The 24,924-nt window shown below is 47.1% G+C and overlaps 1 protein-coding gene across 6 annotated transcripts in view; it reads right to left on the reverse strand.

The window, feature by feature from the left end:
- Window positions 1-24,924, reverse strand: part of FANCA (FA complementation group A) — a 3,206,914-nt gene that overhangs the window by 1,872,786 nt on the left and 1,309,204 nt on the right. For all 6 annotated transcript variants that reach the window (XM_069646037.1, XM_069646039.1, XM_069646038.1 and 3 more), the window contains one exon: window positions 21,963-22,057. In XM_069646037.1, the coding sequence (XP_069502138.1) occupies window positions 21,963-22,057 (95 nt within the window). The remainder of the gene's footprint in view (window positions 1-21,962; window positions 22,058-24,924) is intronic.

The raw sequence follows: 24,924 nt of genomic DNA on the forward strand, positions 1-24,924 counted from the left end.
TATTTGACAAGACGTCACTAGGACTGCCTTATTTTCATTTGATGGTCGAAGCTTGCTCCCATCTTAGATTTAGGTTAGGGTTTTTTTCACCCTGCATTTACAGTTTAATAAAAACCCTTGAACTGTGATCGTTTGTGTCTGTCTATTATTGATACCACACTTCCTTACAGGAAGCAGTCAAATAGACACTAGAAGTTTAAAAATTCTATAAGAACATCCTGAAGAGGAGAAGGGGGTGAGAGAGAGACTATACAAAATAATATGAACAGTGTGAAGCAGATAAACACATCCTGAGGGACACAAGGAAATAACAAAAAAGGCAAACAGACAGATATGAACATTGGGAGTACACCTAGAGGTGACAATACCTGGCAAGGTAGTATACCAGGCTTGCTCAAGTGGACACTAGGTAACGAAGGGACAAGGATTCCACCAAGTCAGAGGAACAGTGTCTGGGACCCAAATGAGAATGGGCAAAGCCCACCTGTGGAATACATAAGGGTCAAGGATCCACCTGAATACAGGAAGAAATACAGGAAGAGTTTCTGCCTGTTTGCGCCAAAATACACCTTGATTTCTGGTTCGCTATTTAGTTAGGTTGCTTTCTGGCAGTGGCTGTTTACGCAGAATCCTGTTCTTTGCCTGATGAAGCTGTGAGCTCTGACAGAGCCACGTTACTGATGTACTTCCATAGGAGCAGGAGCTCCTCGCAGACTGCAGGAGCAGTGCCTACACCATGATCGGATCACTTTACATCAGCAAGGTAAGCCCTCCCCCTCTTCGTCGACCTGCAAGACTTGAGAAGTGCACTGCCCGACTCCTGACCAATGCTGGAGGCTCCCCATGCCCAGCTTCACGCCACCACAGTACCCGCTTACTTTTAAGAAGCTCTGTGCCCTGCCCCTGCACCCAAGCCGTGCAGAAGCATGCCCGAGCATTTCTTTTCGTGAAATTGTTAGGCAGAATCATATGTAGTACCCTTAGGGACCACTACATACAATTAAGACTACAAGTGATAGTACAATTTCACATTTGGTACAAGCCTGTACTACACAGTAAAGTGGTAGCGATGGCTGAGCAGCCAGACTTATCTCAAGAGCAATTGAGCAGTAATTGGAATTACACAAAGGACTACAATTACTGCGACTCAAGCAAACAATGACTCAAGGTTTCTGGTTAAAAAATATAAGTACATTTATTTTTAAACCATCTGTTCACAAAACACTTCACTTCTATTAAATCAAACCACACTCTAAATATACTACACACAACCAATTCCTCTTGTTCAGGTCAATTCAAGAATTCAAGGTAAGTACATTAGGATTTGACAGACCGGTGTTTCGTAACAAATGTGTTACCCTGGGTTCTTACGCAATCACTTTTTGACAGTAATGACAGTACGGTCTTACGAAAGAAAAGCGTACCCGCAGGAAGAAATGTAACCGTAGTCAAACACACTTAGCACAAAGAATTGAAACAAGGGAATAATGGATAAAAATCATAGGCAGTACTTTTGTCAAGGCAATAGAATCAGAGAACATGTTCTAAGAGGCAGATAAAAGTCAATAGGCCTGCGCCAGTGTCAAATGGAGCAGGACTCTGTTGTCGAGGATCACACGGTGAGAACAGTTCAAGATTAACGTTGCCAGGAGTACTGGATATTGTCAAAGGGAGGCAAAAGTTATAAGACGGAAGAAAGAAAGGATAAGCCTTCAGAAAGGAAAAGGGTTCACCCCGATTCTTCAAGGTTGAACGAGAGAACGACCAAAGGGACAGTACCTTATTTGGATGAAGAAAGCTGGTGCTAAGGCAGTTGTTCCTGGTAATTCTTGCAGACTCACAGTTCCTGAAGCTTCTGTCGTGGGGACAAAAAGGACGTCTGGAGCGATCTGCACTACCCAGGGATGAAGCCAGCAGCAGCATAGCAAGGATGAATAAAAAGGTGCACTCCTTAAAAACAGGAGAGGGCTCTTCTGATGGCTATCCGGACCACTAACGATCAGTTGAGTGATTTCGACCCAGAAGAGGATTCTCTGGCAGTAGAAGGTGAGCTGGTTGATCCCACCAGGCTCAAGGGAAGGAGACTCCGGACTGGATCTCCTCTGTCGTTGAAGGGTAGATGGCTCAGGACTGCAGCAGGGCTTCACCGGGATCCAGGAGTTGCAGCAGCCGTCTTCTTCTCCACTTCTCTTCGGTTCTTGTAGTTCCAGTGGTGACTGACTTCCAGGCCACGAGTCCTGCCTTTTATGCCAAACTCCCCCATTCACACAGCCTGGCTGTCAATCACACAGCAGGGGGGTTGTGCAGCCCGGACAACCACCTCAGCCAATGGACACAAAGTGCGACTTGGGTCTCCAAGGAGACCCTGTGCAGGGGGTTACTAAACTCCTCCCTCACATTCAGCCCACCTAGACACCCAGACGCCAAAGGAGGGCTTCTCCGCAGAAGCCCGCCAAAGGACAGAGAAAAAGGAAACCAAACCTGGCTTGGCGCTAAAAGCAAACAAGAAAGACCTTTCCAACATGAAATGGCGAAAAACTACGCTCAGACCCAAAATAAAAATGATATGGGGTAGCGGGTTTCATGATCACGTCTGTCACCACAGCCAGAACTCTAACACAGGGATCTATGCAAAAATGATAGTTACCACTGCCACCAGCCATCTCGAGTCGGGAAGGGGGGACACAAAGTGCCCCTTGAGGTACAGAAGGACAGGGGAAAGATATTCCCCTGCAGTACTCCATGGTAAGATGGTTTGTACTGGATCTGTATTTAAAAAGGACTAGTAAAGCCAATGGTGACCTACAGGTTTCTGGGGGACAGTAGTCATCCCCAGAAATGGAGCTCACAAGGGAAGTCTAAAAGACATCCATGTGTCACTGTAGTAAAGGTACTGTGTGACACACAAGTAAAAAGATGATGCCTAGGGAGTTGGTGACACTCCATAGCCCATGCGCACAAAAAGTACAACATACACAAAAATACACTGTAAGAGTGGGAAAAAAGGCTCACACTCTTACCAGGTGGAAAAGAATAAACCCCATAAATCCAGCAAAGCTGCTGAGGGACTCACTGGGTAAGGGAAATTAGCCATAAATGAGAATTCACCCTAACAGAAATCCCTTGTGCGAATCCCGCGTGCCACAGAGAAAATGGCTGCCGTTCTGTTTACGCATGGTTGCTAAGCAACCCCATACACACTCACTACACAGCCATCTGATTGGCTGGCATATCCCCATTACAGCCGCTATCCGCACCGCAAGGCGAGAGCCGGACACAAGTTCCACGGTGACAAAGGGCCGCGTATAAGGGCCAGGCCTGTCTGTACCTGTCTGTGGCTGTCCGTGGCTGGATGGCGGCCGACACATGTCCTATCTAGACGCCCCTTTTGATATTTCCTACACCGATACTGTAAGTGCATTTGCCAACCGGTACTACCCTGGCTTCTACCCACACTACGTCCTGTGCTGATAACATTGCATTATATGCTTACAAGACTCCCCACCGTTGTGATCATTACAGCACCCCTTGCGCTACACGCATACTGTCTTGCCATCATCTGCAGACAAATCTCACAGCAGTGCTGACATAAGCCTACGTCCTGCCTTAGCTACTCTCTCCTAGTGACGCATTCAGCGCCACAGATACCTTGGACCGTGCGCTACAAGTCACGCTGTCACTTTCCTACTGCCTACCTCTTTATGCCTTCACCCTTATCTATATTTGTGAACAAACAGCTGTGCCAACATTTTTAACAACTCACTCCTATGTCTGATTACCTCTGTATATGCCTGCTGCTTGAACTGAACCTGCCTACATCAAATAAGCAGTCCATAACAATGCCTGTACTACCAACTCCCACACCCGAGCAGCCTTACATCCATACCCGTTTGGCCACTGCCTATACTTAGTAATAGCCTAAATTGCTCATACTGATACTTGTGCTACCTGTGTCTTTGCCTAAGTAGCCAATGCCTATGCCTATGTGCGCGCATGAGTTGACTATGCTTATGCCTGAAGTTGCCCTTGTCTATGATGATGCTTCTAACTGAGTAGCCTATGTACATGTATGAGTATCCTACGTCACACCTACTCATGAGTAGGAGCTGTCTAAGCAGCCATATCTATGCCTATGCCCTTTGCCTGAGGCCTGTGCCTATACCTATGTATTCACATAAGTAGCCCTTACCCACGCCTGAGTTGACTTTGCCTATGCCTGAAATTGCCTAAACTTGCCCACTTCTATGATAATGTTTATAAGGAACAAGTTACTTACCTGTAACTGTTGTTCTCCAGCATGGGTCTGGCATGGATTCACATGCTCATGAATATTCCCCATCGTCAGGCTGGGAATCATCGGTGAAGGAAAAATCAGTTTCAGTTTCGTTTCTGAACAGTCTTTCTACTATTAACCAATCACTGGTCTCAGGTCATACTGCCCCCAGCCAATGACTGCCCTCTACCTAAGCCCCTCCTCTGGCAGCCATCTTCAGATTTGGTAGTACGTGAAATGGCAGTAGGACCAAGAGAAGAGCCGCAGAGGGGTAGGAGGGAGGCTTTGCATGTGAATCCATGCCAGACACATGCTGGAGAACAGTTACAGGTAAGTAACTTGTTCCTTCTCCAGCATGGGGTCTGGCATGGATTCACAAACTCATGAATACAAGAATACATAGCAGTACACACAGGCACAACCACGGGAGGTGGCAAGGCTCAACATTAAGCATTTCAACAACTCAACATTAAGCATCTCTTACCTCCACACCAGGCTCACCTTCAAGTGAACAGGTTGCGCAGCACTGCCTGGCTGACTCAGGACTCCTCCCTGGAATCCCGGTCGACGCAGCAGAATCTCGTGAAGGTGTGCGTCTACCTCCACGTAGCAGCCCTGCAGATGTCCAGCAGGGGCACACCAGACAAGAACGCCGTGGTAGCAGCGATCGCTCTGGTTGAATGGGCTCTCGGACGGCCGGGCAACGGTCGGTTTGCCAACCGGTGACAGTGCATGATGCAACCGGAGAGCCATCTGGAAATGGAAGCCTTCGAGAGGGCCTTCCCTTGGTTCACAGGTCCAAAGTTTACAAACAGCTGTGATGTCTTCCGAAGACTCTTCGTGCGGTCCACGTAGAACTTCAGCTCTCTAGCCACATCTAGCGAGTGCAAAGTCCTCTCACCTGGCGACAAAGGCGACGAGAAGAAAACAGCTAACACCAAGGGCTCATTGAGATGGAAGTCCGATGGCACCTTGGGCATGAAGGAGGGGTGCGTCCTCAGCACTACCCTTGTCTCATGGAACGTCAGGTATGGAGGTTTATAGGAGAGGGCCTGATCTCTCCAACTCGTCGTGCAGAGGTGATGGTCACAAGAAACGCTGTCTTCCACGACAGGAACTTCAACGGTGCCGAATGCAGAGGCTCGAATGGCGGCCCCTTGAGCCTGGTCAGCACCACGTTGAGCTCCCACGCCGGGGCCGGAGCCTTGACCAGCAGGAGCGATCGGAACAGTCCTTTCATGAACTCCTTCACCAGGCGATGAGACCACAGAGATGACCGCCCTGGAGTTCTGGTGTAGTGGGTGCCAGATGGATCTTGATGGAGGCATGTGCCAGCCCCGCCTTGGCCAGCGATAGCCAGTACGGCAGCACTTGAGGGGCTGTAATCCGCAGAGAGTTAATCTTCTGTGCACGGCACCAGACAGAGAACCTCTTCCATTTGTGTCCATAGCACATGAGAGTCGAGGACACCCTGGCCTTTGCAAGCACCTCCTTGCAGTCCGCCGGGATATTGTACCCTCCGAACTCTAGTGCTGCAGAAGCCAGGCCTGCAGGTTCAGCGATCTTGTGTCGTGATGGAGGATGGCGCCTCCTTCCCTGGCGAGAATATCCGCGTCCATCGGTAGTTTGACAAAAAGGGGATGCTGCCATGTCTAGGAGGTCCGGGAACCAGATCTGCCTCGGCCACGCCAGTGCGATGAGGATCATCCTGCACCGGGACCATCTGAGTTGACTGATGAGTCGCAGCAGCAACGGCAACGGGGGGGGGGAACACATACAAGATCAGGCCGTCCCAGGGGAATAAGAAGGCATCACCCATACTCCCCGGCTGGGGAAACCTGCTGGCGAACCTCCGGCACTTGGCGTTCGTCGCCATCGCGAATAGGTCGGTCTGGGGATTGCCCCATCGTCGGAATAGGAGATCCACTTGATCCTGCCAAAGTTCCCACTCATGGCACGAGCGCAGCTCCCTGCTGAGTGAGTCGGCGATGGTGTTCTTTATTCCTGCCAGATGGAAGGGCACCAGGAACATCCCCTGGGCAACGGCCCAGTGCCACAGATCCTGCGCTTCCTTGGATAGGGCTGGGGATCTGGTGCCCCCCTGCTTCTTGATAAAGAACATTGTGGTGGTGTTGTCAGTGTAAACCCTTACCACCTTGCCCTTGAGGGACGGAAGGAACGACCTGAGGGCCCAGGACACGGCTCAGAGCTCCAGGACGTTGATGTGTAGTGACCTCTCCTCTGGGATCCAAGGGCCTCTTGTGTAGAGATCTCTGGTGTGTGCTCCCCATCCTTCCAGGGAGGCGTCCGTTGCCACCGTTTCCTGATGTGCCGGGGTCTGAAAGTCCATGCCCGCCGTTAGATGCGCGCGGGTGCCCCACCACCGGATCGCTTGGCGGAAAGTCTCGTTGAGTGAGATTCTGTCTTCGAAGCTGCCCGCCGGTTGCATCGAACGGGCGCAGAGGAACGCACAAAGTAGATGCACGAGGACATCATGCCGAGTAGGGACTTGATGGACCTCACCATGGCCACGTCCATTGTCAACAGCGGTTGTACCTTGCCCAGGATGGCTTTCGTTCTCTCCTCCAATGGCGAAGCCAATCGCACCACTGTGTCGAGTCTGGCTCCCAGGAACAGGGCATCTTGCGACGGTACCAAGTGGGATTTCGCAAAGTTGATCGAGAATCCCAGATCAGTGAGCAGCTGGTCTGTATTTGCTGTGTGATCGACGCCGAGTTCCCTTGACTTTGCGCGGATGAGCCAATCGTCCAAGTAGGGGTAGACGTGGATCCCCTGCAGACGCAGCCGCGCAACCACTGTTGCCAGGCACTTGGTGAAGACCCTGGGTGCCGACTTCAATCCGAAGGGAAGGGCCTTGAACTGGTAGTGTCGCCCTTGGACCACGAACCGTAGGAACGTTCGATTTCCTTTGAGAATGGGGATGTGGAAGTAGGCATCCTCCAAGTCCAGCGATGATAGGAAGTCGTTTTCCTCCAGCTGTCCCAGCACGTGTTGGAGGGTGACCATCCAGAATTTCAGGGACTTGATGTATTTGTTTAGACGACGAAGGTCCAGGATGGGTCGCCAACCGCCAGTCTTCTTTCGGACAAGGAAGTACCGCAAGCACACTCTGGAGCCCCAGAGCCTCTTCGGGACGAGTTATATCGCGCCCTTTTTCAGCATTGCTTGTACCTCGAGAAGTAGCTCTGGGATGTGGTTTTCCTTCCTGGCCACAGGTGGTAGACAGGGACACTTTCTTTGGAACTCCAGAGTTTGCCCGTGGGCCAGCGCGTCCAGCACCCAACGATCGGTGGAGATGGACTCCCACACGCTGACAAATTTCGCCAGCCGGCCTCCCACCGGGGTGCTTTGGTGGGGGCCTGATGCCGCGGCCGGTTCAATCCTGCTTTGCCGAGGCCTTGGCGCCTTGGCCTCTTTGGAGACAATGACGTCCTCCAGCCTTGCTGGGCCTCTGTAGGCATCCTGTGACGATGAGCAGGCCGCTTGGCGGTATGACGAGGAACCGCCACCAAATCCTTTGGAGGCACCTTGAGACTTGCCTCCGGAGGTCCGAAAGGGCGGCCGTCGTTGATGGAGAGAACCCAAGGCGCGGGCCGTCTCGGTGTCCGCCTTGATGGCCTGCAGTGTCTCGTCCACTGCCTTGCTGAACAGGTTGTTCCCGTCGAAGGGCATGTCCAGTACCCTAGTCTGCACGTCCTGACGGAAATCGGTGGCCTTAAGCGAACAGCGCCAGCGAAGGCAAACGCCATTGCCCATTTGGCGAAAGCTGGTGTCGGCAATGTCCGTGGCCACCATGATGCGTGGTCCGAAGCCACCTCGCCTTCCTACATGATTTCAAGGGCTTCCGCCCTCTTGTCGTTTGCGAGTAAATCCAGGAGGGGAGCGATCTTGAACCACAGCTCCCTGTCGTAGCGCACCACGATCGCGAGGGCGTTGGCCGCTTTGATGGTCGTCGCCGCCGACAAGATGACTCGTCGCCCCATGGTGTCCAGCTTCTTCCCCTTGCTGTCAGGTGGGGAAGTGAAAGTGGAAGTTGATCTCGTTGCCCCTGCCGATTTCTTCTTGGCCGCTGCGGAGACCACCAAATCCAGGCACGGCTGAGCACTGAGGCACATCGGGGCGGAATCTGGGACCAGGTACTTCTTCTCATACCGGTCCCTCTTCACAGGAGCGGTGGACTGGTTCTTGAGTAGCGACAGTCCTTAGTCCCAGATGTCGTCTAATAACAGTACTGAGAGGACGGTCTTCCTCTTGGCCTCCCGTCACTGGTAGAGGAAACCCTCCTTCTGTTCTTCGGGACAAAGTTGAGCTCCGAAGCCCTGGCGATCATGGCGTGGAAAGAGCCAATTTCGTGGGGAGTGGAGGCCTGTGCAGGAGGTGATGGGAGATCCGTCCCGTCTTCACCACTGTCGTTGTTTGTTCGCATCGTCGCCGTCTCCATTCCCGTCTCGTCCCTCGGTGGAGGGGAAGGAGTTGAGGGCTGGAAAGGAGGGGGAGGATGGATTCGCCTACGCTTGTTCGGTGGGCTTCCCGACGGTCCAGGCAGCGCTGGATCGTCCGCTGGGGTTAAGGGCAACCTTGTCCTTATCTCCGTACACAGAGCCTGGATAGCCATCAAGATTGCTCCTGAGTTGTCCTGTGGCATAGACACTGGTTGCGACGGGAACGACGGATGGGGAGTAGGATCCTCCGTCTCCTCCACGATCCTCGGCTCCGCGTCGGCTCCACCGTCGCTTTCTACATCCGCCTCGTCGGGATCCCTCCTGTAGGACCGGACTTCCTCGAACTTCTTGTCCAGGATCTTTGCGACACCAGCCAGCTCATCTTCAGAGGTGATATCTGTGTCCGTTATGTCTACCGTGCGCCTCCCCTCTTTCTCCACCTGGAGTTTCACGGGGGTCTTATCGATAGGCTGATAACAGGATTCCCTCTGGGGTGGCAGGGAAACTCTAGGCCCGGAAGTCATCTCCACTGGGGTAGCCTCCACAGGCTTCGCCAGGGCCGCCACGACTCCTTCGATCGAGGCCTTAGCTCGGTGAATCAGGGCCTTCGTGACTTTGGGCACGCCTGAGGCCTTCACCTTGGGTGGAGGGTCGCTGCCTCGCTCCCCTCGGCTGCCGCCGTCGGGATCGACCGGGGCTTCTCCCGAAGCTTACCCAGGTTCTCCAACTTCCTCTTCACCGAGCCAGAGCGTTGGCTCGTGGTTGATGGCGTTGGTGACATCGCACCCTGCCTGGCAGCCAAGGAGCCCGAACCATCGCCACTCCTGGTGCCCGCGGACTCATAGTGCTTTGCCTTTTGTTGGGCCCCCGTCACCGGAGCGCCCTCAAAGGTCTTAGACGACCGCTCAGACAACTTCTTCTTCTCAACTGCTGCTGGGCTTTTACCCTCCAGCCAGTTGGTGAGCCGAATGCGACGATCCTTCATTGTCCATTAGGACATGTTCTTACAAAATGCACAATCCTTCTCCACGTGCGATTTGTCGTTGTGAAGGCAGTAGAGGCACCGAGAGTGCTCACCTTCCTTGAAGACATTCTGTAATCTGCATCCAGCGCAGCTCCTGAACAGCTTGGATCCAGGTGTCGTGTTTCCTTTGTTCTGGGCCATGTCCACGCGGGGTAGGCCTCAAAGATCTTCCGGAATCCTCCAAGAAGTGAAAATTCGCCCGGGTCGTAGAAAATTCCGAAACGGGTCCCTGTTGATCGGAAGTAGAATCGGAGGAGCTTGAGGCTCGATTGACCGAAAAAATAAGAGTAAACTCTTCGAAAAATTGTAAAACGCAGCAAAAGCTCGAGAGTTATAGCACGAGGACTCCCAACACTTGAACGTGCAGTAAAAATCTGAAGATGGCTGCCAGAGGAGGGGCTTAGGTAAGGGCAGTCATTGGCTGGGGGCAGTATGACCCGGAGACCAGTGATTGCTTACTAGTAGAAAGACAGTTCAGAAACGAAACTGAAACCGATTTTTTCTGTACTGAGGATTCCCAGCCTGACGACAGGGAATATTCATGAGCATTTGAATCCATGCCAGACCCCATGCTGGAGAATTGAGTTGACTATACTTATGCCTGAAGTTGATTTCCCTTACCTAAGAAGTCCCCCAGCAGCTTTGTTGGATTTCTAGGATTTATTTTTTTCACCTAGTAAGAGAGTGAGCCTTTTTTCCCACTCTTACATGTGTTTTTTTATGTGCATTTCTACTGTTTGTGTGATCTTGAGCACTGGAGCCTCACCTACTCCATGTCCACCACTTTTTGTGTGTGTTACACAGCACCTTCAGTGCAATGACACAGGGTTGTCTTTGAGACTTCCCACTGACTCCATTTTTCTGGAGCTGACTACTGTCCCCCAGAAACAGATAAAGTTTCCATTAACTTTATATAGTCACTTTAAACCACAGACCCAGTACACCCCATTTTACATGGAGTATTGGAAAGGGTTAACTCTTATCCCTTTTTGTCTGTACCTCTTGGAGCTTTGTTTCGCTCCCTCAACATTAAGACTCGGCTGGTGGCAGTGTTATCTACCCTAACTTTCCTACCGCGATTATCTTATATAACCTGGTAATGTTTTAGGCTATTAGATTAGCCTCGAACATAAACCTGCTTGACCATATACATTTTATTTTGGTTCCGGCTGGGTTTATTCACCATTTCTTTTTGTTAAAGTCTTTCTCGTGTTTTTCTCTGCGTGCCAAACCGGGGATGATTCCTTTGTTCGCAGTCTTTTCGCGGGCTTCCGCACAGAAGCCCCCCTTAAGGCGCCCGATAGTCTAGGTAGGCAGGATGTGAGGGAGGAATCTTCGGACCCCTGCCATGGGTTGCCATAGTAATCCAAGTCGCACTCTTGTCTGATTGGCTAAGGGGACTGGCCTTGCCAGGCCAGCCACCCTGCTGTGTGATTGACAGCCAGGATGCATGAATGGGGGAAAACTGCATAAAAAGCAGGTCTCTGGGACTGGAAGAGCAGAGTCACCACTGGAACGAAAGAACCAACGAGGAACTGGAAGAAGAGGACCCCTACCACGACCGAACCACCCGGTGAAGCCCTGCTGCAGGTCCGAATCTCCAAATCCAGAGAAGATCCTCCAGAAAACTTCTTCCCTTGAGCTGATGGGACCAACCAGTTCGCCCAAACTACAAGCCAGGACCCCTCCTCTGGTCGGATTTGCTGTACAGAGCTACAGTGGGCCGAATTCCCAGGAAGGTCGGACCCTGCTCGGGTTTTAAGGAGCGCACCTTTTATTGGTTGTTTGGCGCTGCTGCTGGTTTCTTCCCTGGGTAGTGCAGGACCCTCCAGTCTTCCTACTTCTGATCAGTCCGACAGTCGCTCCAGGAACCGTGAGCCTACAGGAACTACCAGGAACGTCTGCCTCAGCTACAGCCCCCTCTCCGGTTGTGCGTTTTGCTCAGCCGCAGTGAAAGTGTTTGAAATCTTTCTCCAATCTGAGGGCGTGTCTTTCTCTTCTGTTTGAACTACCTTTCCTACCAACCAACTTCGTCCGGAATCTGTGCCACGAACTTTACCGCAAACTACCCTGAACTGTGTGATCTTGACCTATTGACTTTGGCCCTAAGCCTTTTCTAGCTGATCTCCTCACTGTAGTCTCTCTTGTTCAACTGCTCAGAATACTTACCTGTTGGTTTGACCTAATTGCTGATAACTAGGTCTTTCCCTCCCTTTTAAATTGCTGGAGTGCCTTTAAGCTCCCACTTCATTTTGTGAGCCTAGCTTGTCTAGAATTTAAGGGAAGTGGTGTGGTGTATTTATGATTTTAACGTGCTTAGAAAGGTGAACTGTTATACAACTGATAAGTAAATAAATATACATTCTTTTACTTAGAAACCTTGAGTCAGTGTTTGCCTGAATTATAGTAATTTCTGTCCTTTGTGTAACTATTTGTACTGCTCACTTACTCTTGAGATAAGTCTGGCTGCTCCGCTACTGCTACCACTATAACTGTGTAGTACAGGCTTGTACCAAAGGTGGAATTGTACTATCACTTGTAGTCCTAATTGTGTGTAGTGTTCCCAAAGGGTACTGCACATAATTCTGCCTAAAAACGCTTGAGCGCCTTTATCTATGTCTGAGTAGCCTATGTATATGCCTACGCCTAAGTAGTCCTTGTATTTATCTATGTCTGAGTAGCCTTGTATATGCCTCAGCAGCCTATGTGTACGCCTAGCAACTGGTGCCTATGGCCGACTAGCGACTCCCGGATAACCTATGCCCTGACTAGCTATACCTATGCTTAGTCCTACCTGACCAGCCTATGCCTTAGCAGATCACCTTGTTTGTATAGCCTATAGTGAACAGCCCCTACCAGACTAGCATACAAGTACATTAGTAGGGCCTACGCCTTACCAGCCTACCCTCCCAACACACACTCATGTCATGCCTGTATAGCCCCCTATACAGCACCTCACTTGACAGTCCTAAACTATGCCTCCTAGCACGATACCGACACCATTCCTACTACTGATTCTACCTATCATTTACAAGTTAAGTTCTACTACAACTATGCTACTTAATAAGCACCTACCTTGTCAGCCCCCTGAGAGAAATAACAGACTCCGAGCTAGACTACCTCGGCTTTATGAACCAAGATCCAGATCCAAATACCAATTTAGCAACAACAATAATGCCAAGCATCTTATACTACATGGTAGACCAGCCTATGAGACTATGCCTAAAACCCCACTCCATGTCTCTCAGAAACCTTCTAATGTGAAAATTACTGCTAAACCCAAACCTGATCACACCAAACCCCAGGCGTGAAAATACCTCCACCATGTCTGGAGCTCTAATCAATGCAAGATCCCTGGTGGCAATGCACTGAAATAGCAGATCTGCAATCCTCAGATAACCTCGACTTCCTTGCGGTTACTGAATCTTGGCTGCATGATGCATCAGGCCCTGCCCTTTCATTGGCAATCCCTGAGAATTACCAAATAGTTAGAACAGACAGACCTAACTCCAGATGAGGTAGCCTAGCCATCATAGCAAACACTTATCTTGCTATGAGACTCCTGCGAATTACTTATGGCTAAAATGCCCATCTCCAACTGCTGCACTCTAACCATCTTTCTGATATATCGACCCCCAGGTTCTATTGGCACATTCGAAGAGGATATGTCCAGCCTTCTTGCCAACAATGCCAAACACTCTTCGCAATTACTAATTCTAGAAGTTTTCAACATGGGATTTAATGATCCGGAGGATAGACACACCCAGGCACTTGCCACAACCCTATCAGAAGATGGACTCTCCCAAAAAGTCTGTGTACCAACTCACACCAAAGAAAGGACCCTTGACTGGGTAGCCGACCTGAATTGTGAGACCAAGATCATCAAAGTAACCCAACAATCCTGGACTGACCATCACTTGATTGATTTCTCACCCACATTAGATAAACAAGCAGCAAAAGATATTACTATGGCCCCACCTCTTCCAACTAGAAGTAAAAAGAATATCACGCCAGATAAGTTACTCCCCCTCAACCTCCCATCCCTGAACTCCCTCCCAAACAACACTGACCTTACTCTTCTCGTTGAAGTGTTTAACAATACCATGTCTAAAGCCCTAGATGCTATTGCCCTGCTTAAACTGCGCAAAAGTAAACAACGAGCACACCTCAATACGTGGTTCACCCCACACGTCAAAGACCTTAGACTACAGAAAAGAAAATTAAAAACCTTATGGCGCCACACCCCATCAGAGGAAAACAAGACATTATTGACTAACTTCGCCAATAATTACAAAAATAAATAATCTGCACCAAAAAAGACCTCTACAACGCAAGAATTTCTAATGCCAGTTCTAACACTAAGGAACTCTTCCTGATCCTCTGGGAACTGCAGTCCCCTAGTCTTCCATCAGACACCGTACCGAAGGATAAACTATGGTGCACCAGCATTCAGAATGCGCTAAATAACAAAACGTCCACACTTCAAACCAAGATTGCCAATAAAAAAGCCTCTTTACAACACACCATACCACAACCCACTAACCCCTCAGAGTCCACCAGCTGCCCTGAACCTTTCAGCTACACCAAAGTCTCTATCCTGGATAAAGAAAAAATGATTCTATCCTTGAACCGTCCAACTGTCAGGGTGACAATTGCCACACCCAAATAATTAAAGATCCAGCAAGAGACCTAGCACCCTTTATTACTAAACTGATCAATGCCTCTTTCACAAATAACACTGTACCAAGCAACTTAAAACGGTCATGGGTTCTACCTTTGCTCAAAACATAAACCCTGGACCCATCAATCCCTACCCATTAGGCCCATTACCACAGTGCCCTTCCTCCTTAAAATCAGTGACAGAGTTGCATACCTGCAAATTCAGAAACACCTAGAAACCAACTACCTTCTCGGCTTACGTCAATCCGGCGGCTTTGGACCTAAACATGGCACAGAAGCGGCACTTATTGACTTGAAAACGCAAATCGAACTTAGAGACTAAGGAAAAACTGCCATGTTACTCCTCTTGGACTTGCCGGCAGCCTTTGACCTGGTGGACCAAGGAGTACTGTGTAAACACCTGGCAACTGCAGCCCACTTTTCCACAGGTGCTATAGCATGGGTTCAGTCCTTCCTTGATAATAGAACAATGCAAGTTTTCTCTCCTTCTGCATCTGGTGACCTCATCCAAACTACATGCAGCGTTCCACAGGGATCCTGTGCATCGACAACCATGTATAACATATTTACGAAGCCCTTATTTGACAAATTGGACAGACTGGGTGTCATCTACACAATTTATGCAGATGACACTTAGATCCTCATTCCCCTTTCGGGTAATTATGACAAAGATATAGCTTTGATAAACAAAATACACCTCCTCATTCAGGCATGGATGGCATCCCATGGCCTCTGCCTGAATGACGACAAAACAGAAATCCTGATCCTTGGATCAACCTCTAGTTTAAAAAAACAGAATCCTACCTACTCCGCCTTCAACATAGATGGAAGTATCATTAAGGTAGCCAAGGAAGTTAAAACTTTAGGGTTTTACCTTGATTCCACCCTCACCTTAAAAAAACAGGTAAATTCCATGGCGTCATCTACAGCTTACACCTGCAAACTTATCAGAGCTTGCAGGCCATTCTTATCCAAAACAAACTGTATCACCCTTGCAAACACCCTAATAATGTCAAAGCTGGATTACTGCAACGCCTTATACTTAGGGGCTAACAAGTATATCTTGGACAAAATACAAATCTTACAAACTAATGCCCTTAGAACGTCCCTGAACATCCCGAATAGAGAACAGGTCTCCAAAATCAGAAGGGAACACCATTGGCTAAAGATTAAAGATAGAATCTTACTCAAAACTAGCTCCTTCACCCATAAATGCCTTAACAACACAGCACCACCATACCCAACGGAAAGAATGGTTAGGAGAACATCTACCCGCCCCACGAGAACTGCCAACACTTTTTGCCTTGAGGTACCCAGATTCAAACTGAAGAAATCTGGAGGCATTAGTTTCCTGGTGAACTCCCTACCCCTAGCACGTAGAGTTGTCCAATCCTACCTGAGCTTTAGGCGCAACACATTGAACTGGGTGCGTTCTAATGACATATGATCTCCTTGGTCCCCATCAGCATTGTCTGTACCCGTATAGACTTTTTCTAGCGGAGGGTTGTACCGCAAAGTAGCGTCAACCGCTACTTTTCCTGATTTAAAAAGGGATTAATGTTTGCTTATAATCCCACCGATTGAAAAAGCTGCCTGCAGATCCTTTTGTACATTATTTATCTGGGTCAACACGAGGGGAAACCCGTGCTAAAATGGTCACCGCGAGAGCCGAGCTCGCACCCAAGTTCTAATTTCACTTTATTTTGCTGCCTGTATGCGGATTGGCTGTCGCCATCCACAAATCCCATCACACTTCGCCGGCAGGCGAACGCCAGCCACAAAACGAAGGCCATCTAACTAAAGCACCTGTCCTGAGCCTGTCGGAGCCGGGAGGAACCGCCTAACATCCTCTAACATCCTTCCCCCATCTCCTCAGGCCTATGACATCCGTGAGACTTCAGATCTAAAAGACACTGGTGTTTCTGAAGTCAAGATACTACCCTTACACAATTAAGGCTCATAACAAATCCGTCACACGTCCTGTATTATTTCACCTTCTGGAGCAGTACCAACGCCAGACTAGCTACTACTCCGCCCAGCCACTAATCACACAAGCGGCATGTGCCACCTGCTAAATAAAGCACTTGAACAGTGGTTAAATAGCTCCCTGTGCACAACCAAGCACCTTCCATGCTGTGCTGCCTTGCCTCTTTACATGCCCTACCGTTGGACCGCCCACCCTCTGCATTTTGTATCGTTGTCTATACTACCTGCTTAGCGTCTAATATGTTGTAGTGTTGCCCACCTTACATGCCTAACTCCTGCATAGCCTGGTATTTGCATACTGTACTGCTACCTATACTACTTGCCTTCCATCTAGTATGTTGTAGTGTTGTCCACCTTACACGCCTAACTGTTGCATCGTCTAATACCCACTCAAACACCCACAGTGCACCTCCAACCTTGCAGTACACCTACAGGGCCACAGATCAACTTTTTCCTCACTTCCACACCATGCTTCACTAACCATACCCACAGCCAGCAACCTCTGCCACCGTCTACAACTCCAACCTCACGCTGCTCAAACTCTAACTTGTCATCCAGAACCAAACACTTTAGAGAAAACACCACTAACTCCCCTAACCACCACTAAATCGCCTAACGTCCTGCGCATGAACTCTCTCCTCTCCTTGAGAACCAATCAGAGCTCCACTAGCCCTGGGACTCCCCATCTCAGCAATTCACATTCTAAATCCACCAAGTATACCCACCATATCCTAGGCGCACTCATCCACTCCAGGTTACTCCCAGCACACACACTTGACATTGCTGATATAATCACTGCTAATAAACTTAACTTCCTTGCCATAACCGAATCCTGGCTGCACGCAGCGGCCAGCCCCGCTTTGTCCATTGCTGTCCCAGATAATTACTTTATCGGCAGAAGGGATTGATCGATAGTTAAAGACGGAGGCGTCGCCATCATCGCCAAAACCTCACTAAACCCCCACATCCACCCTTTCACCACCGGAGAACTCCTTTCAGTAAAACTATCTCCTCACACAACTGCCACCCTCAACATCAACCTGGTATACAGACCCCTAAGGCCTGCACTGGCATTTGAAAACAACGTTACCCAAATCCTATTATCTAATTCCAAGCCCAAATCTGAAACCATCATAATGGGTGACTTGAATCTAGGCTTCCGAGACCCTTCAGACAAATATGCTGCAACTCTCACCAACACCATTGCATCCCTTGGGCTATCACACAGGATCCATAATCCCACTCATGCTAAAGGCCGCACTCTTGACTGGCTCACAGACGAACTGCAAATCCACTATCTCATCCAACTCTCCATGCCCCTGGTCAGACCATCATCTTATTACTTTCACCTTCGACACAGCCACCAACAAGTCCAATTCCCCAAATCTTGCATCAGCCGCCCCCACCAGAAACAAAAACATTACAGCTGACAACCTTCTGCCACTTCTACAAACCCTCCTCTCAAGGACTGACTAAAAACTACAATGATATCATGCTGGCTGCCATTGACCAACTGGCCCCGCAGACCATTTGCAAAGCCAAACAACCAACTCACCTGAACGGGTGGTTCACCCTCACACTTAAGGTCTCCAGGAAAGAAAAAAGAAAGGCCAAAGCACTATGGAAGAAAGCCCAGACAGATTCAAATAAACTAGCTTTCCTCAAAGCTGCGTGAGGATGTAAAAATCCAGTTCTTCAAACCAAAAGTGCACTTTACAATGACCGAATAGCCAATGCTAACTCAAAATCGAAGGAACTGTTCTTTATACTCAGAGAGCTAGAGACTGCCATTACCCCAGTGGATAACTGCAACAAAGACGCAAATTGGTGTCTGGACATTCAGAACGCCCTGCTAGGCAAAATCACTCAACTCCAGTCCAAAATATCAGCAAAAATGAAAACGCTAGCACAACTCACAGCCTCAGTCTATATCCAACCCAGAGATACCAACAAGCCTGAAACACCTCAATTCGAATTCATCAAAGTCACAAATTCAGAAGTGCTACAGATCATCTCCATGCTAAAACCATCCAGATGTCAAGGAGACCCATGCCCACCCTCAGTCATCAAGGACTGCGCACCCCAACTCACTCCGTTCAACACTAACCTCATCAACGCATCGTTTGAAAAACTGCATCCTCAAGGACCTAAAAAATGCCTGGGTTCATCCATTACTAAAAATCCTTGCTTGACCCCAACATCCCTACAAAGTATAGACCCATTACGACTATCATTTTTACTAAAAATCCTAGACCGAGTGGCTCATCTCCAAATTCAGTAATATCTAGACGAAAACAACTTCCTGGGACTTAGGCAATCTGGTTTCCGCCCCAGACATGGGGCTGAAATGGCTCTCCTAGACATAAAAGTCCAAATGGATGACTTGAAGGACAAAAGGGAAAAAGGCCCTGCTCCTCCTACTAGACCTCTCGGCCGCCTTCGACCTGGTGGGCCACACCATCCTATGCAACCACCTCTCCAGAGCCACACCATTCTCATCAAATGACACCCTTTCGATTAAATTGTTCCTATCATAAAGGACTATGAAGGTCTTCTTATCCAAGGCAGAAGCACCTCCCACCCCAGTCCTCTGTGGAGTATCACAAAGATCATGTGTGGCTCCCACTTTGTATAACATATTTACAAAGCCACTGTTCGACAGTCTCGATGGCCTGAACATTTCGTATACCAATAACGCAGACGACACTCAGGTCCTCATACCCATCACGGGCGACTACACCACCGATACCACCACTCTCAACGCCATCTACCAAATCATTTAGGCTTGGATGGCACATCACTGTTTGTTCCTCAACAATGAGAAGACTGAGTTGCTCCTCTTGGGCTCTCAATTCAGACTTGCCAAACTTAGCTCAGCATTTCAATCATTCAACATTGATGGCAACTCCATACCAGTCTCCAGCCACGTCAACACATTAGGTTTCTACCTAGACTCCTCCCTCACCCTAGTGAAACAAGTGAACGCCACTGCTTCTGCCACCTCCTGCACCTGCAAGCTGATTACTGCCTGCAGGCACTTCCTCTCGCCCGATAGCTGCATAATGCTAGTAAGAGCATTAGTGCAAACCAGACTCTACTACTATAACGCATTGTACACCGGCACCTCAATGTACAACATCATCAAACTCCAGGACTTTCAAAATAATGCCATCAGAGCAGCACTTAACATCCAGAGATCCGTACACATCTCAGTTACAAGAATGTAATTCGACTGGCTACCCATCCAAGAACTAATTCGGTTTAAAATGCTCAACTTGACACACAAGTACCTCCATCAAGTAGCTCCTGCATACCTGGCCAACAAAATAACCAAATCCCAATCTGCCAGACTCACCAGAACAGCCTACAAGCACCTCACCCCCAAATTTAAGCTTCAAAAAGCTGGCGGCAGCAGCTTCCCTGCAAAGGCAAGTAAACTCTGGAATGATCTTCCCCCTGCACATTAGAGCCCAGAATTCCGTTTGCACATTAGAGCCCAGAATTCCGTTTGGATATTCTGCAAGCAGCTCAAAACACACCTATTCTTACACCCACTACACAGCTAACCCTAGTTACTTTTAATTCCTCAGCCTATCCAACACCTACTACTTTGACTCCTGCCAAAATGACATGCCGGAAATGCAACTCTGCTACAAATGTAAATGTAACTATGTAAATATAGGTGTATGTTTGTGAACCTTTGTAACACGTGTAATCTTTCTATGTAAGCAAGCGCACAGATGCCCTAGGGCTTGGCGCGCTATACAAGCAACAAAAACAAATAAATAAATTATAACCATTTGGCTGAAGCCCAAAACACTAGGATCTCTGAAGATGAAGGTTGTGGAAATCAAGACTGGCAGGCGAGCAAACCAGACTTGATACACTGTTGGAAAAGTCTTCAGTAAAGTCTGGCAGGTTAGTGAACCAGACCGGAGAAAGAGACTGGGAAAGAGCACTGCTTTTGTGCTACGAACTGGGGGAGAGGAATTCCCCAGAGGATTCATAAAAGAACATTATTGTGAAAACAAGTGGAACCAGAAACCCAGAAAGAGGTTCTCTCCAGGATAACGGGTAAATGGATTATCTTTAAATTGTATGAACAGTGAACATTGAATTGTATACATTCTTTTGCAAAATAACTGCACTTTGGTGTCAACATCCAGAACGGGAGAGTTCTACTTCTGGAATTTCCTTGGGTTTAGATTAAAAGTGTAAGGGACGGAAATAGGTTTATGACACAGGAGGAGGACATTTTTGTGTGACAGACATTCTGACCGGGTCCATAGTATTCTTTTGTTGAGGCAGGATAACCCCTCAAAGTAGTTAGGGACAGTTAGGCCGTTCCCCAACCCATTTTCCTTTCTTTAAGACAAATACAAGTTTAAACCCAAAACAAACATGCCACCTGTGTCTCATCTATCTACTGCACCGTAACAGGTGAGAACTTGCTAGAGGTTTGCGTGTCCATTGTGATGGCGCTTTTTACAACAGAAACAAACAAAACAAATGTCTGTACAGGGCGCACAGCCAGGAGACAAGGCAGGAACAGAGCAGTTAGCAAACACCAGATCCAGCACTTGGAAGCCACAGAAAAGAAATGCAAGATGGCACAAAGCCTTTTAAAGACACCCCACAGGCATGGATTGAGTAGGTAAATATCCAATCAATTCAAAGGTTTGTCTCAGCCAATGGGAAAATTGTGGGGGCTTTATAACAGAGACTAAGAAACACTGTCTTTTGGACTGAGAGATGAGGAGAGCAGTTAGCTGAGGAAGCAAGAGAGCACCAGAGCAGGGAAGACCCTGAACCCCAGAAGATGAATATGCTCCTTTGAGCCCCTAAGGCCCCATTTCCCTGGGGGAGCAAGTAGGGCACTGTATACCTAGTTGTTGACTACTGAGCAGGGCACTATTTCTGTGTGTGCGGAAGGGTGGGCAGAACATCATATTTCTGAGTAAAAGACAGAGAGAGAAGGAGAGCCCCAGGGAAGGGGAGGACTTTCTGGGACACTTGACAAAAGGAGAAATCCCCAAATGCTGAGAGAGGCCTTGTGGGCCCCCCATAAGAAGGGCTAAAGACTGAATGCTAGCACAAACTGAACAGGAGACCTTTTTGCCTGGAACTTTCTGTATTTCCTTTTGTTTGCCGTCCTTGGATTATAACCCTGAGTACAAGGCTATACATTTGTCAAGAATCTTTAGGTTTCTGCTAGCCTGGACCAATTTCCACGCAATAGTCTTATGTTTTACGTGTGTTTAATAAAGCCCTATAAACTTATTCTGGTGTGTGTAGTTGTGTGTTCGCGGGGCCATGTGACAATGTGGGCTATAATACTAAATGTCAGTTAACTTGGTTCTGTTGTGCTGACTCCCTGTTTAACCACCTTGTTTAAGGCTCAAGGGTCTCAATGACTACGGAAAGATAATGGATGGCTTATTTTCTGGTCTTGAGTTGTCAGTTCTTCCTTCAGCCACAACACATTTTAGAATCCCAAAGCCAACAATAAAGGAATATCTGGATGATGCCTCCTCACCTGGCTTCAATCACACTTGCAGGGATCTTCCCAGTGTTTTCAAATATTTGAATAGCTTTCTCTACATCTTGAAGAGCCTGGAATTGTGGCTGCTTCTGTAATGTCACAGGTTCAAAGGAAAATAGAAGCAAATATGATTATAGCACATTACCTTTTTTTAAATTGTAATTATTTTAAACAACTGAATGTAGATGTGATGTACATCTAACAAGAACATGCCTCCCTCCTCTGACCAAAGTTCATCGTAACAACATCTAATTTAATCTTTTCTAAGCAAAACCTTCTAAAAAATCTACCCAGACAAAACCCAATGACACCTTTAGTACTGGTTGCAATAAATAAAATGTGCACTTTTAAAGCTAAGAGCAAGTTAACAACCAATATATGCCAACGTCATGTAACCGATATCAGAATCCTCCAAAATTATCACATTAATGACATCCCCAGTGATTCCATTCTGATCTTCAGCAAGATTCCACAAAGCACTGGCCCAGGATACCTCCAATCATAACTACCATGAACCCATGCAAATAATGCCATACTCCATCATATTTAGTGATAATCTCTGTGAGAAAAGCTGCATTCCTGGAATTGGGTTAAAATTTAAGTGGAAAGTGTTGCCAATTTGGCCAGACTAAACTGGCAATTCTTGGAATTCAAAAAGCAAAATTTGAAATGTTATAAAACCATACATACATGCAATTCTTAGTCATGGCGCGGCTGCTGCTGTTTGCACTGTTCTCATCGTCAACAACTTCATCAAAGTTAATTGGTCTACTTGTTGTGTTGAATCAGAAGATGACCGTGTTCATGTATCATTAAATAATATCACCTGACTTTTTTTGCAACATCATTGTTATTCCCAAAATGTGTGGCATCAGATATTGAACATGAACTACTTTTTCATAATCTTTAAGTAAACTTGCACGATTACTGCAAGACATTCCCACTGCAGCCAAAAATGAGGAGGACACGGCAAGTAAATCAGTAACCAGCACCGCCAAAGCCAATATTCCAACAGATCTCACTGAACATACTGAAAAATCACACAGCAGGCAGGCTGAGGGACTCCACAACTCAGGCCACAAAACTACAGAAATCTTACAACAGTGGAGTAGAACACACACCATTGCATTGGTGTCTTAGATGTACGTTTTCACAATTTAAGTAGTATTTAGGGTGCGGGGGAGAAAAGTACAACTATGGCACATGAAGTTGCTACCGTCATGAAAAAGAAACTACAGTGTCCTTAAGTGATGGACACTCCCGTCCCCTGCACACCGTTGTTACTGTCAATATTAACAGTCAAAATTCAATATGTATTTGTGGCATACGTTGTAATCAATATATATTAAAATAAGACAAGCAATTCTTAGAAAATGAACACTAACAATTAAATCTTTAATAAATTATATATTTTTTTTAAAAGTAGCTCAACACGTTTCAGATCATTCCCTTCATCAGAAGCAAAATTATAACTATTCTTTCTCTTCTTCAACTTTCATAATTCATCTAAAGAATACATAGAAGATACAGTAACTATCGCCTATCTTTATAATATTAACACTTGTTCATTTTGAATATCACATGGGGTTCGATTATTAATCACCTAGCTGAGTTATGCCATTCCTCCATTCAAGATAAAATCTCTCGAGATTGTAGTTAACTTCAAATGCTTCTATTTCACTTTTGGACCTAAATTTAAAAATGAAAAGGTGGGTATACCCTAATACTCTAAATAACAATAACAATTCTTATGGTGTATCTAGAGGTATAGACTCACAAAAGGTTCTTATCTATCTACTACTGATAGACACTTCGAATGGTATTCTATTTCTAGATATCTTCATAATGATCGTATGTTAAGGATGAAGCTGCTGGTGTGGATTCAAAATACTGTCTGTCCACTTGAAAATTTAAGAAAAAGTGTAGGAATCTTAGTATGCCTTAGACTGATTCCTGATCCACTGAGTTTCCAAGTGCTGTTTAAATCTGATCCATCTGTATACCTTACAGGGTCAGCTACATTTTTTGGCAGAAGAAAATAATATTTCGCCCAGTCTGGTTTGGATACTTCGTTGGTTTGAACATTCGATTCGGAACAAAGCCAATTTCATTAATGAATTTCCAAAAATGTAGGGATTTTTTTATCACGTTAGATCATCAGCATTTTCTCAGAGTCCCTCTAGAGCCTAGATGCTTCATTGCCTCTAAGCCAATTAATGTAGTCTAATTTAACCTTATTGATATCTGTACACAAAGTTAAAGGATCGAGTCCCTTCCTGGTTCTTAAACTTTTTAGCTTAGATCACATTTGGCACTTTCTTTCAACATCATCTGGGTTGTAAACATGTGTATGATTTTTAGAATGTTTAGTATATTTGGACCCAGACAGTCTCAAAGAGAATTCAAAGAGAATTTTAAAAATGTATCTATAAAAGACTCAAAATAATCCACAGTAAACATATTATATTTCCAACCCAGTGCTGTTTCATTTAGACATGAAGCAAGGGCTTTGTTAACTTGCTTTATTGACTGGGGGTTCCATTTAATTCTACAACCAGTGGTATTTACTATAATGACTATGACCATCTAGTTCTACTTTGGGAACCATCAAATTAAACTTAGTGGTTACCATGCAGTGCTCGCTCCATGCTGTTTCTAGAACCTTTGTGGGAAATTGGCTATTTGGGAGGTTCAATTTCTTAAAGTTGTAATAAATGGTGGAACTGTATGTTCCATTCCCCCACTTTGGATTGTTGGTATGTCTCCTTGCACGACTCCAGTTAATACTCTATGCCCTGGCCCTTGTAAGCAATTCAGCCAATGCCACCCAGAAATACATTTAGAATTCTCACCTTTGGTATGGGGGGCATCCCTTTCATCATATCACCTTCAATACAAGTAGCATTTAAATCTCCCACAATCATTGGGTGTCCCTCATTTATCAAATTGCACCAAT

Source organism: Ambystoma mexicanum, chromosome 2p, assembly GCF_040938575.1.
Source record: "Ambystoma mexicanum isolate Mex_15411 chromosome 2p, UKY_AmexF1_1, whole genome shotgun sequence".
In the NCBI taxonomy this organism is placed as follows: domain Eukaryota; kingdom Metazoa; phylum Chordata; class Amphibia; order Caudata; family Ambystomatidae; genus Ambystoma; species Ambystoma mexicanum.